This window comes from Cololabis saira, chromosome 8 (assembly GCF_033807715.1).
Source record: "Cololabis saira isolate AMF1-May2022 chromosome 8, fColSai1.1, whole genome shotgun sequence".
Classification (NCBI taxonomy): domain Eukaryota; kingdom Metazoa; phylum Chordata; class Actinopteri; order Beloniformes; family Belonidae; genus Cololabis; species Cololabis saira.
Window position 1 is genome coordinate 38,249,273 of NC_084594.1, and position 14,159 is coordinate 38,263,431.

General features: G+C 38.4%; 2 protein-coding genes across 5 annotated transcripts; one reads left to right on the top strand and one right to left on the bottom strand.

Annotated features, from left to right (window-relative positions):
• Positions 1–508: 508 nt before the first annotated feature.
• ift52 (intraflagellar transport 52 homolog (Chlamydomonas)) lies at positions 509–7,716 on the bottom strand. 4 transcript variants are annotated; one of them, XM_061728691.1, is made up of 14 exons: positions 7,698–7,716; positions 7,142–7,309; positions 6,040–6,127; positions 3,606–3,735; positions 3,417–3,492; positions 3,194–3,265; positions 2,974–3,100; positions 2,800–2,883; positions 2,636–2,704; positions 2,388–2,542; positions 2,223–2,310; positions 2,008–2,116; positions 1,786–1,931; positions 509–1,702 (listed from the first exon to the last, which is right to left on the bottom strand). In XM_061728691.1, exons 2-14 carry the CDS (start codon positions 7,258–7,260, stop codon positions 1,661–1,663), a joined length of 1,305 nt encoding a protein of 434 aa, XP_061584675.1. In that variant the 5' UTR covers positions 7,261–7,309; positions 7,698–7,716; the 3' UTR covers positions 509–1,660. The 4 variants fall into 4 exon arrangements, with proteins under 4 accessions (XP_061584675.1, XP_061584676.1, XP_061584674.1 ...); XM_061728692.1 differs by lacking the exon at positions 7,698–7,716 and adding an exon at positions 7,649–7,666; XM_061728690.1 differs by lacking the exon at positions 7,698–7,716 and adding an exon at positions 7,605–7,633.
• Positions 7,717–9,043: 1,327 nt separating this feature from the next.
• Positions 9,044–11,238, top strand: zgc:194221 (uncharacterized protein LOC100191015 homolog). Its single transcript, XM_061728693.1, has 2 exons — positions 9,044–9,580; positions 10,261–11,238. Exons 1-2 carry the CDS (start codon positions 9,279–9,281, stop codon positions 11,153–11,155), a joined length of 1,197 nt encoding a protein of 398 aa, XP_061584677.1. The 5' UTR covers positions 9,044–9,278; the 3' UTR covers positions 11,156–11,238.
• Positions 11,239–14,159: the final 2,921 nt, after the last annotated feature.

A 14,159-nucleotide genomic window follows, 5' to 3' on the forward strand; every position in this document is an offset into this window, starting at 1 on the left:
AAAATAGCAGAACACACACAGTTGGTGATCTTTAAACACAAATAAATAGACTCAAATAAACTATTTCTTTATATGTTTTCTTAAATTGTTTTATGTTTGTATATTCTTTTAACTCCAAATTCAAACCATTCCACAGTTTAATTCCACAAACTGATACACAAAAACTTATTTTTGTTGTACGCACAAATAAAGTACATACACTAAGTTTCCTATAGCTATATTCTGTATGTGTTTTGTCATTTTTAAATTTCATATAGGTATTTCCATCAATCTGCAATTTTTTATTATTGATTTGAGTGTAAAATTTCTTCAGTATTTTGGTCATGAGGTTTGACCTCAGTCAAGGCATTTGTCACCGTTGTTATTAAATGAAATCTGCTTTTCCCACACCTTGAAAACACCCGGCCTTTTAATAAATACAAAAAGTTTAAGTAATTAAATAAAAAAAGGGACAAGGAATGCAAAACATGACTTTATTTTATTGCAAAGTATAACAGTAATGCAAACGTCTTCATGTTTAGATGATGTATAGGAAACTATAAACTTACAAAACAAATGGCTTTGAATCAAAGAAAAAACAGATTAAAACAATTTAAGAGTACCAAATCTTAAATATGTATACTTTAGTTTAAACTTGAATATAAAGAGTTAAAATAACCCTTACGACACTTTAAAAAAAAAAACATTTTCCTATCCAGACTGATGAGCCACTCAGTCTCCAGCTGGTCCAATTAACAATCAGCTTCAGAAGGTTTAAAACCCACCTGAAAGTAACGTGGTGTTTGAAAGCCATGGACACAATGGAGAAAACTTCTTTCACTAAAGGTATTTGTTTTTAGTTTTCTGAAAATGTCTTAATTTATAGCTGGGACTTAATTCCTAATGGTGATTAAAATCTTTCCATCTAGATATGGAAAGCTTTGACTGCTCATCTCCATCAGAGTTTGACAAGAAGTTTTTTGGCGAACAGAGTTTGACGTCGACATTGTCTTTCGACCCCATGTCTACATCAAAGACATCAAATGATGCAGCAGCTGATGGCTCTGACTGCAAGATTTCTGTAGTGGCTTCTCTTTGCCTATCAACGGACACCATTTCTCCTTGTCAGAGGTTTTCGTTGCATAGGATCAACACTCCGACTGGTAACTGTACCATGGCCCCGCCATCACAGGAGAAAGCCTCCACTCCTCAGTATCCCCAGATACTCATTAAAAAGCCAGAAAACGCAACTAGTTTTGATCGGTCATATAGTGATCTCACTGCCTCACAAGTTTCATGGGATGTTTCTCTGATTAACGTGGAGAGTAGCAGTCCCAGGATCTGGATGGAATCAAGCACGCAGGAGCAGGCGTTGAGTCCAAATCTGCTCCAATGTGCAAAAGCTGAAGTTCCGCTGTGATTTTTACCTGAGGGGTGATGACAAGAACCCTAACATCAACATCCTTGAAGTTCTGTTTGCAGTTCCCTGTGGCTACAATCATCGGGGTGGACTATCAATTTTTAAATGACTGCCTAATAAACGAGTGAATTTTGTGGTTTCTTTTCAGTGTTTTTTTTTTTTTTTTTTTTTTTTTTTAAATAAATTATATAAACTCAATGCACTTTCTGGTTGTCATACATGAATCCAAAGCCTTCTTGGTCAGCTTGTGGTGTATGTGGATCACGATGGTGTGAATTGGGGCTCGACATCAATATCGTGCTCCTGCAAGGAGAAAAGTAAATTTAAAACGATAAACTTGATGTCATGTGTGGGTTTTTTTTTTTTTTTTAATAAACAGCACTCACTTGGTTTAGTTTCTTGAATTCTACAACCTGGAAAAAGATGCGTTCCAAGATGTGCTTGGCATCCCTCTGCTCTTTATCCAAGTTGGGCGTCACATCAAGAATTTCCCCACATTTGCGGACATAGAACTCCAGATCTTCATCAGTGCCTGGGAATGAAATGGTTACTGAGCACTCGTGCTCAACTATTACTAGCCTTCTACCAGAAAAATGTGCTGGTCTTACATTTATTGGTAAGCTGTGCCAGGCGCACCTTCTCTGACGAGAACGTTTCATCTAGATTGAACAGATCCAGCATAAGAGGAGGAAAATCATCTATGGCAGGTGGAAAGACCTAAAAGGAAAAAACACCCCTTTTTATAGATTTTAATTTGAGACAAACTCTGGTTTGTTTTGGTTGCACAATTCTAGAAATGTAGATGTTAAACATTGACACTTACAGCAGGCTGAAGTGCAGGCAGAGGGGTCTCGAACTGGGGTGTGATCAGCGTAAGTGTCTCATTTTTTACATCAAGTTGCTTATAGGTACTGCAGAAATAAATTCCATACAATTACAATGAAATAAACGTCATGAATGTAAATATAAGTGTATTTAGCCTCGCTACCTTATGACTTGAGGTAAAGTGTCGACTGATTGATTGAACAAAGACATGTCAAAGAGGGAGGTGAAGTCTCTGGGGTTTTCATCTCCCTCTTGCAAACACCCTCTGAGCTGTTCTGACAAACATCCTGTGTCTGGCAACATGGAGTAATCTGCGATCTATGGCACAAAAAAGATCAAAACGTAGATGAGCTCATTTAATCTTTTTTGGGGGAGACCGTCTTATAAAAGTAATTTACATAATATACCAACCTCTGGATTTTCTGCATCAATCTGGTTCAGCTGAACATTATCAGTCATGAGCCACTGAAGTACAACATCCTGGGATGAAATCAACCAGACACTCAGCAAACTGTCCAGGACAGAGTTTCACCCTTCTGATGTAGTTAAGATTTTTAAATGTCAATTTAACTCACCACGATTTTATTGTTCTCATCTTTGTCTATGTACTGATCACTGAACATGTGGCAGGAACCCAAAACAACCAGTCTGCCAGACTGCTATATAAGAAAAGCAAAATCATCAGTGTCTTATAGATGTAGATTAACAAATAGTATGGTCAGAAAAATCAGAATGAAAAATCTACAGACCTTTCCTTGGTAGAAGGCCAGGATGGGCCTGTTGAGCGGGAAGCAGACAGAACCAGTGGAAAGAACAGCCACGGCAGGCTTTATCACACTCAGCGTGGCACCATATGGGTACACAAATGTTAGAGGCCTGAATAAATGAAGGACATGAAAGCTTAATTATTTCCTTGTGGTAAGTATATACTTGGGGTAGAAAACAGTTCTGTAAAAGCAAATCATTTACTGTGTATTGTTTCCAATATTTTCATCTTCAGAGATTCCAGTGACCACTTTCCCAGCGGCCCGACTGATCGCTCTGAACAACAGGGGAGATAATTATCACTTCAATGAGAATCAGGATATTCAAATTAGGTCAGATTTAGTTACTTTATTGCCTATATGTGAGAACACCGGTCAATTGAGTGAAAACTGTGTATAAAATGCATCTTTCCTGGAGAACATCAGACCTGTTTAGTACACCATCAGACACCAGCGCCTCCTTAGGATGGAAGTATTTGTAGTATGCATTCCTCACAACAGCATCTGTAATAGCAACAAAGAGGCATAAAATACACAACACGTGACAAAATAGAGCGTTTGTAATAGTAATTCTAATGAAAAAGAATGTTCTTTTTAAAGAAAACTTTAATATACACCATTGTTGACGATAATTCCAAACTCCTCCAGAAGAAAGTTGATATTCGTGTCATATTTCATTTCCCCTCCTTCGCCGAGCATGACCAGCACATTTCCCCCTCCATCCAGGTAGAGCTTCAGAGCCTCCAGCTGCAGCACAAACACAGCAATGTCAAAGGCAAGGCAAGTATGTTTGTATAGCACAGTTCAACAATGTGATTCAATGTGCCTTACAGAGACATTAAAACATCAAATACTAAAAAATAAAAAGCATGATTTCAAATTCAAGCAAAAAGAAAGAACAATAGATACAATCTGTAGTTAAAATATGATCAAGTTTTGAAAGTCAAGCTTAAAAGTATGAGTTCTGATTTGAAGCTTTATTCAAATGCAGCTGAGAATAGGTGAGTCTTTGACCTCAACTTTAATAAATTGAGTGTTTCAGCTGATCTGAGGCTTTCTTGGAGTTTGTTCCAGACATGTGGAGCATAGAAGCTGAACGCAGTTTCTCTGTCTGGTTCCGACTCTGGGAACTGATAAAAAAAACGGATCCAGATGACCTGAGGGTCATTGTATAGACTCTAACAACGTTAAAACTACTATGAATGTATGCATCTATATATAGGCATACATATACAAATGTGCAAACACACATTTGAACATATAGAGCCCCTTGTAAATAAATCTACATAAATAAATGAATCTGTTTTCAATTAACGTACCGGTACACAAAATAAATAAATCAATGACACCAAGAGACTGAACAGTAAAGCCAGTGATGTTGTGGGAGTGAAGTTGGACCCTCTGACAGGTGTCTAAGAGGACAATACTGTCCAAGCTGCATGTGATCTTGGACAAAGTGTCCCGCCCACTCCACGACATGCTGGACAGCTACAGGAGCACATGAGTATGAAAGTATCTAAAGTTTATCACAAAATCTGCCCTATTACCACCTAAAAAACATTGCTAGAATTAAAGGGATTCTGTCTAAACAAGACATGGAAAAATGTATTAATGCATTTATTTTCAGTAGGTTGGATTTTGCAATGGTATCTCTACAGGCCTTAACAAGAAATCTATCAGGCAGCTGCAGCTGATCCAGAACGCTGCCGCCAGAGTCCTTACAAACACCAGGAAACTGGACCACATTACACCGGTCATGAAATCACTACACTGGCTTCCAGTGAGTCAAAGGATAGAGTTTAAAATCTTACTGCTGGTCTACAAAGACCTGAATGGTCTTGGACCAAAATCCATGGTTGATCTGTTAGTTCCTATGAAGCTCCCAGACCCCTGAGCTTCATCTGGATCTGGTTTGTTGTGGTTTCCAAGAACCAGAACCAAGCGAGGTGAGGCAGCGTTCAGTTATTCTGCTCCTCACCGGTGGAACAAACTTCCTGTAGACCTGAGGTCTGCTCCAACTGTAGATCCTTTAAATCAGGCCTAAAAACATTACTGTTTATTCAAGCATACTCCTAAATTAAATACTTACCTGCTGGACTCTACTGCCTTTATTTTTAACAGCTTGTGCTTTTTGTTATTTTACTTCCTTTCTTATCATGTTATTCATAATTTTATTCAATCTTATTTGTTATTTACTGTCTAATTGTGTCTTGCCGCTTTTAATGTTGATGTAAAGCACTTTGAATTACCATGTGTTGAATTGTGCTATATAAATAAACTTGCCTTGCCTATGAGGCTGATCACACCTAAATGCACCAGAGAGCATCACAGGAAATCATTCCTTCCCGTGGCCATCAAACTGTGCAACTCCACTCTAAGTGCCAGGCACTACGAGTCAATGGGTTTACCGTGGACTCTTAATAGTGTGCAATAACTTCTTTGATGTGCAATATTCTATATTCAACTGTTGTAAACTGTTGTGTTATCACACTGTAGATAAATAAGCTAAATGTAAATGTATATTTTAGTGTTTAGACATATTTTATTTCATATTAGTGCTTATGTTTAAATGTATTAATATATTGTATAATTTTCTACTTCTTTAAGACTTTTGAATGGGAGCATCTGTAACTAAACGCAATTTCCCTTCGGGGATCAATAAAGTATTTTGGATTCTGATTAATTTCTTTAATTCATTTACCAAGCGCCTTTGCAGGGCCTCAGTCTCCTGGTTACATTGTAATATATATGTGCCTGTCATCTGTGTAGCTATGGTGACTTATTTTGTTGTTGTTTATAATCTGTGTAAGTCGGAGCATGTAGATGTCAAACAGGAGCAGTCCCATGATGGAACCTGAGCAGACATGTCATTCTTGTCTGCTAAGATGTAAAGTTGTCTATTGACACAAAGTTCATCCGCAGAAATTTAAAAGCAGCACAAAGTAATTTCAGGTTGGTTGTAACTTTCCAATTCCTACCACCAAAGTCTTGTGTAACTTTACGTTGCTAAAAATATGACTACCCACAAGTTTTGTTTTCTCATTAATTTACCTCTAATGCTGTGAACTTCTCCCTCGGGCCAGCAGTGATCCACAACTTGACACCTTTCAACTTCTCCACAGAGAGTTCTTCCTTAAAACTGGGGGTGAGAAGACATGTTTTGCTAATATTGATCTATAAATCAAATTGCCATATACAATAGTATAAAGTAACCAGATACATGTACTCACAGAATGCAGTTTGGCTCCATCTTGAAGAACTAGAACTACTTGAACAGCACTCATACTTCTCAGAGGGATTTACTTGCCATTTACTACAGTACAAAATGATTAATATTTACGCAGAAAAAGTGTTTATTATCGAGTAATGTGATTATTATGGATAACTGTCAAAAACATCCCCTCCAAATGAATAACCGATGACCTACCGTTCCCTACTTTTAACTGCACAATATTACATGCGTAGAGCAGATTTATAACATTACTGACTCCTGCACCTTGTTATTGTAAATAGCTTGGCACAAACGAGGAGTGTGATAAACAAATAAAATAGGGAAAAATTGTATATTATACTTGCTTAAGATATGTTTAGATATTTATGTGGATATTTATGTAGTATATATTATATGTTGAGAGGGATAGTTATAATTATGTAATATATGTTATATATTTTTTATGTATGTAGCATATATATATTTATAGGGATATTTATGTAGTTTATATAGTGTATATTTATATAGATTTATATAATATTTGTATTTTGTATATATTGATATAATATTTATGTAATATTTATATTTTCTCTATACGTATATGGATAATTATGTGGTAATAGGCATGTTTACGTAGTATTTATATAGACTATATTTATATGGATATTGTGTAGATATAATAATAGCAATAATGTAAATTCATAGAGTTATAAAGGGGTAGGAACTAGGAAAAAGTGTACACTTCTTCCTACTCCTTTTTCGAACCTATGTGCATATGAAGATTTTACTGTTTGTTTTTATTTTTTATATACATGTTCGAAATAAATTCATTCATTCATTCAAATTCATCCAAACTGTTATAACCTACTTAAAGACAGAAATAAATCTTAATGCATCTTTGACCAGCAATCATAGTGTGTTTTATCCTGGTGTACTTGTTACCTCTGGATTCTCCACTGAGCTCGGAGCCTCTTCTGCAGGGATTTATATCCATTGTTCGCGGTAAACAGCTCTCTTTTGGAAGCACTGAAGACGACAGTATTGTGTTGGTCCTTCTCCATTATTTACAAGGTACACACCTCAAAGATGGCTTGATGGGCATCCATACACCTTTAAATAAAACTCCAAGTTAAGACTCCGTTTCCATGATGTGTCTCCGTTAGTACCAAGGGTTTACATTAACACATTCATCTGCCACTATAAACTTATGTTTGAGTACGTAGACGATATTATTGTGTACAGGTTATAGGTGTTGGTGTCCAAATAAAGATGAGTAATCCAGATCCGTCCGCAGCAAAACCTCTGGTTCTGATCATGAGCTAGCGTTAGCCCTGAAGCTACAACGGTGTCTTCATGTACGTTGACGCTTCGCTGCTTGACTTTAAGGCTTTTTCTCTCCGCTTACATCTGAATCGTTTTCATAACTTGTCGATGATAGATCTCACTCACAAAGTCACGTTAACTTTCAGTTTAATGTTGACACATTTCCAGCACTTACCTCAAAAATGTTTTTTTTTACCACGGTGCATTATGGGAGATAGTGGTAACCAAGGGCGCTGACTGCATAGCAACCAGTTACATCCTCAAAGATACTCTCTACAGTTTATTGAACGTCTCTGACATCCTTCATGGATATTATTAGCGGCTTGTTTTGAACCGTTTTAGGTGTATCACAGTAACACGGTTCTTTTTTTTTTATTTAAATCTTGAAATACAATGAAAAATTAATATAGATCAAAGGCAACATACAAATACAGAGATTCCAGCACCAAATTGAAAAGAAATAAACAAAATAATATCAATAAAGGACAAGACAGTTGAAAGTAAATTAAAAAGATCAATTAATAAAAATAAAAACAGCATAATGTGCGAGAGTAAGTTTTATATTAACAAATTCAGCGATTTACAGATGCCGATGGTCTTTTGTGCCTTTGTGTTTTTTGATAAGTAGATCGTCCTCATATATTGTTCAAGTTCTTTTTTTAAGTACAAGGAGTTCAGGCTTTCTGTGGATGAATTTACACTTATGTATGTGCAACTTTGCTAAAAATAGAGACAGATTTATAAAAAAGAAAGCGTCCCTATCTTTGTGATTAAAATTATGAAAACCAAAAATAACATTCTTAAAATAAAGATGAAAATCAGAAAAGACCGAATCAGCAATATACATGTGGAAGTCCCTCCAGAATTTATAAGTGAATAATTCACATGACCAGAATATGTGAGAATATGTTTCAGGATGCCTTTGGCAAAAATAACAATTGACATCTATATCAAAACAAAAAAGATACTTTGATATATCGGTTAATATTTTTTTAGTTATTTGACTTAATATTTTTTATAGAGACAAAAAACTTTTGAAATCATTTAAAAAACATTGGAAAGAGGGCTTCATTTTTTTCTCCACTTACAACAGTGTATATAATATTTAGCCAGTAAGAGAATGACATTAACCAAGAGGGACACTGATTTGTCAACTGTATCTATGTAAAAAATAATATTAGCGATTTTTAATTTTGGAATGTCATTCATTTTTAAAGATAGCCAATTTCTAATTTCACGCCAAAAAGTTTGTGTGTATGCTGCGTTCCATTTACCTCGGAAGTCGGAACTGGGAATGACGTCACAGCCGAGTTATCAGCGTTCCAGTTACAAAGTAGGTAAACAAGTTTGTAGTTCGCATGAAAAATGTAAATTACACTATAGCAGCATATATATGCCGAACAATACTTGTATACGACTGATTTAGTGTGACCAAAACTAGAATGAAGTGCTACGAAATTTTACAGAGCTCTCTTCTACTGTTTACAACCGGGGCAGCCATCTTGGAATGTGAACTCGGGGGTGGTGAAGACTCTCCCACTTTCCCAGTGGGAAATCCCACTTCGAGGGTAGTTCCAGTTGAAAAATTCAACTGGGAACTGGGAAATCCCCACTTCCGAGGACAAATGGAACGCGGCATGAATCCTGAAAGCGCCTGCAGTGGGCGGGGCTTTCAAGATGCAAACTGGAGGGAAACAAGTGCATAGTGTATATCTTTATATATACAGCGTGCACTTCTTCGGTTTCCTCTTCCACTATGGATCACACTTTGGGAAGCCTTCTTTATATTGCAGCGGTGCATTCTCTGAATAAACGCAGGGCTCGGCGCCGTCGGTCCTTCTGGGTCCAGAAAGGGCTGCAAACCCGTCAAGTCGAGGGGGAATTTCATCGTCTGATATCCGAGCTACGTTTCGGCGATGCTCGGTTTCAGCGTTATTTCCGAGTAGACAAGACTGAGTTTGCTGCTCTGGTTAACAGGGTCGGTCCGCGGATCAGCCGCATGGACACCACCTACCGACGAGCCATCGGTCCCGCTGAGAGGCTGGCAGTCTGCCTGCGGTAAGACACACACACCGGTACTACTATTGTTTAAATACAGTTTAAATAATAAATACAAAATAATACATAAATAATCCTATTATTTAAACTGTATTTTGTGATTAATAAGCACGGTTTTTAATGATCAGTTACGTTTTTCACATGAGCAGAGTTCCGGCTAAAAACGGCAGTCAAATCAGCAAAAATGTCAGTTTACTAGAGAAAATATATTAATTCCTAATCAAATAGGTTTGTGTGTGCACAGCTATGCTCGTGTATGCATGTGAATGAGTGTAAGTTTGTTCACATTGGTAAAATAAATGCATTGATGATGAATGTAATCTGTAGCGGGAACAGATTGTGTGGTAGGAACGTATGTGCGTACCGGGTTAGAGGGGGAACATATACGGAAACGGACCAGAAGTATGTATGGGATTGTTGATTTAATTTGATTTATTTTGTACATACATACACATAGTTGAATATTTCCATATATTTGTACACACATGCCCATATAAATATACTTATTTACACTATACTGTCTCTATTAACTGCATCTGCTCTATATCTATGTATATATCTATTTACACATATATTTTGAAAATAAAAGTAAGCACAGAGCTACATGTGTCCCCAGTCTGGATCATTACAGACTGCCTGAGTGTGAAATGTTACATAATCAATATATTCTCATTCAACAGATACCTTGCAACTGGGGATTCGTTTCGCACCATAGCACGCAGCTACCGTGTGGGGCATTCCACAGTGTGCAGTATTGTGGCAGAAGTATCCAGGGCAATATGGGATTGCCTGGTGGAAGACTACATGCCTGTTCCATCTACTGAAGATTGGAGGGCCATTTCAGCTGACTTCTCCCACCGCTGGAACTTTCCAAACTGTCTGGGGTCGGTAGACGGAAAGCATGTAGTGATCCAGTCTCCAAAGAACTCTGGATCCCTCTACCACAACGACCAGGGGACATTCTCTATTGTCCTCTTGGCAGTTGTGGATGCTAAATACTGCTTCCGTATTATCGATGTCGGTGGTTATGGGAGGACCAGCGAGGGAGGGACCCTGGCAAACTCCACCTTTGGTCAGGCACTGATCAATGGTACTCTTCAAATCCCTGAAGACGCCCTGCTTCCAGGAGCTGAACACTTGGGACCACAACCCCATGTGTTTGTGGCAGACGAAGCTTTTCCCCTCCGCAGGGACCTGATGAGGCCTTTTCCAGCAGCCAACCTCTGTCCCAGGAAAAGGGTTTTCAACTTCAGGCTGTCACGAGCAAGGAGGATTGTGGAGAATACCTTTGGTATTCTGTCCTCTCAGTGGGGCATGTACCGGCGGGTCATTGGTATGAGCCCAGAAAATGTGGAGGCATGTGTGAAGGCTACCTGTATCCTTCATAATTTCATCAGGAGAAACAGCAGGACCAGGAGGGAACCAGTGCCAGCGTCAGAGGGGGAAGGCTCAGTGATGCAGGGCTTGAGAAGATCAGCGAGCCACAATGCCCCGCGGGAGGCCATCCGTGTGAGGGAGGTCTACGCTTCATACCTTTCAGCTGAGGGTGCAGTAGCGTGGCAGCCCACGGAATGATCTTCCACCAAAGGTTCTTTTAAGAACCATCCACCAAAGGTTCTTTTAAGAACCAACCACATTAAACTAAGCAGCACATTTTCCTTTTTGTGTTGGCAATTTTTTTTGTTCCTCATTGTCTAGTTCAGAAATATTGTTCACACCATATATAGTTTAGCGTTGTTGTTATTACCAAAGACAGAATCTAATTACAAGTGTCAAAATTTATAATCCCAAATTTTGGCCTTCTAGTAACTAAAGTTTTTATATGCAGTGCAGTCACATTTTCGATGCTCTCTGCTGAACTAATTAATATAGTGTTTAACATGAATACAAGATTATTACCACAGCTATGTAGGGAACATTTTGTCTTCTACCTGCTTATATTGTGTCATTAATTTATTTGCTCACTCTTCCATTACTCAGGTGCTGTATTGACTAAACTAAGTTATATTTGCTGTTACCACATCCATGAAAAAAGGAAGCATTCATTGTTGAACAAGGAACTATTTATTTAAACATTTTATAAAATGTATGAATTTGTTTTTTTTTAAAAACATGGGAGAACAATTTTTTTACACACCAAAAAATTTGCCCTGCTGATCTGCCTGTTTGCAGGTTGCCTCATTTTTTATATTGCTATTTTTTTTTTTAATATTTAGCTATTTATTGGTTATTTTTCTTTTTAGGATATACTTTTTTTTTTATACCTTTTTCATACTTCGTGTGTATTTTGTAAAATTGTTGAGAGTGTGTTTGTTTGCTCCTGCACAAGTAAATTTCTCCTCTGTGGGATTAATAAAGTCTATTCTATTCTATATATCATGCGGTGCAGTTCGAATTTGATTTTGTTTTTCCTCTCAGCTGATAAGGTCTTGAAGTCATGCAGAATGGCATCAAAAAAGAGCTTATCGTGGTCGGGGGGTTCTGCCTGGCTCACCACCTTCTCCACAGCACCATAGCTGGCTCTCAAAAGCAGAAAGGCCGTCATGTGGCCTTTTCTGGGCCCTAGACCTGCCCCTGGAGGCAGATGCTGTGGCTCCGGCTCCGGCTCTGTCCCCTGGCTGGTGGTGGCAGCATCATGCTCTCCCTGAATCTGGCTGGCACTCATGTTGCCGCTGGTAGGTTTCTCCTTCAGGAAGGGGTTGAGGAAGCTCATTATTTGGCTGTATTGCCATGGCCGATGGACTGCTGTCTCAGATCTGCTCCTACACCTCTCCTTGTCTTACTTCCTCTCCCTTCTATATGTGTCCATCAAGCTTTTCCATCTCTTCCTACGGTCATCAACTATACACAACACACAGAAAAATCAATACCTGTCCATCTGCATATATATAAGATTCTGTGTCAAGCATAATTACAATGATATGTATTTGATTTGTAGGCCTACATTGTTTAACTAGCTACATTAATCTATACTTATTTCTTTTTTTTTTTTACGTCACGTGTCACTTACCAGATATGCCAATTGTCTCTGACAATTTTTTCCATGCCTCGTTTTTCTTTTTCAAGTCTCTGTACATCCGAAGTGGAAAACATTTTGCACACCAGATTTTCAGAAAGGTTTGTCGGAGGAGGAAAGCAGCAGCCAAACTTAACAAGAAAACTCCTGCACACCTATGGGACAGGGCCTAAGGGCCAATCCCAATTCTCCTTCACTCGCCCTTCTTTTCTCCACTCGCACTTCTTTTCTTCCCTTAGCCCTAAAAAAGAAGGGGGAGATTTTAGGGCACTTGAGATCTAGGGCACTTGGCCCAGGTGCCTGTCCCAATTCTCCCCCTACCCCTCGTTTCCATCCCTACCCTGATCAGGAAGCTGAGAGCCAAAAGCTGTTTTAATTTCAGCTGTAGCGCTGTTAATATGGCACTTATATTCCATATAAAAAAATGTGCACAGAAATATTTACAAAAAAAAAAGTTTGCCGTGTATGTGCTGCTACTGCTGATGAGGTGTCCTGTCCACCATTTTCTCTAAAAGGTTTAGGAACCTGTCCATGTGTTCTTCATATAGTTTTGTACTTGTGTGGTTTTACTCACTTGGAAATACTTTTAAATTGTCTAATAAAACTTGTTTCACAACAGTTTTCTCTTCTGGGGTTTCTCAAAGTAAGGTAATGTCTCAAATTATAAACTGTACAACGAGATCAATAGTAAAATAAGGATAGTGAGAGAATCCGCAGTAAAAAAGGCTTTATTTGCTATATTCAAATAACATTTTTAAAAAGAAAAAAAGTAAACATTGCACGCAGAACAAAGAAAGGTGCTGTTCCATATAAAAAAATTTGCACAGAAATATGTACAAAAAAAAAATTGCAGTGTATGTGCTGCTACTGCTGATGAGGTGTCTGGTCCACCATTTTCTCTAAAAGGTTCAGAAACCTGTCCATGTGTTCTTCATTCTTTTGACATCTTCTGTCTTCTTTGGCGGCCTCAGCTTGAAGGAAGTCCTGCATAGAGAGTTTCTTTTTTTGGGGGGATCGGGGGGAAAGTGGACCTGATGCCTGAAGCTTCCAGCTTCCTCTTCCAGCTGGTGAGGCAGAGCTTGAGGCCGATGTGCTGGTGTCTTCCAAAGTGTTCTGAGATAAAAAAAAAAGATGGATACACATGTTGATTACACACATGACTGGACTATCATACACACCCACAACACCATACCAGGTTCATTATCACTGTATAAATAAAAATTACCTCTGTGCTTTCCTCTGAATTTGTCAGAGAGGACACCGGTGAGGATGGAGGGTCGATTATGTTCTGAAAAGAAAATAACAGTTAGATCTTCAGGTACTGTAGTGTCGTATCACTCACAATCAGGAGAACCACCGGTCGTAGCACAAGCTAGCTATAGGAAGAAGGACTGGGGAATAAGATTGTGCTTTTTTACTGCTAAACTTACCATGAGTATTTGCGTGGGATCTTCATAAGACGCCAACAAACATGGAGGCTGGATTGAAGGTCTGGACCCCAAAACCTCATGCATATCTTCGTAGAAAGGCCATGAGGCTGCTGTGGCCTCCCCACTGTCTGTC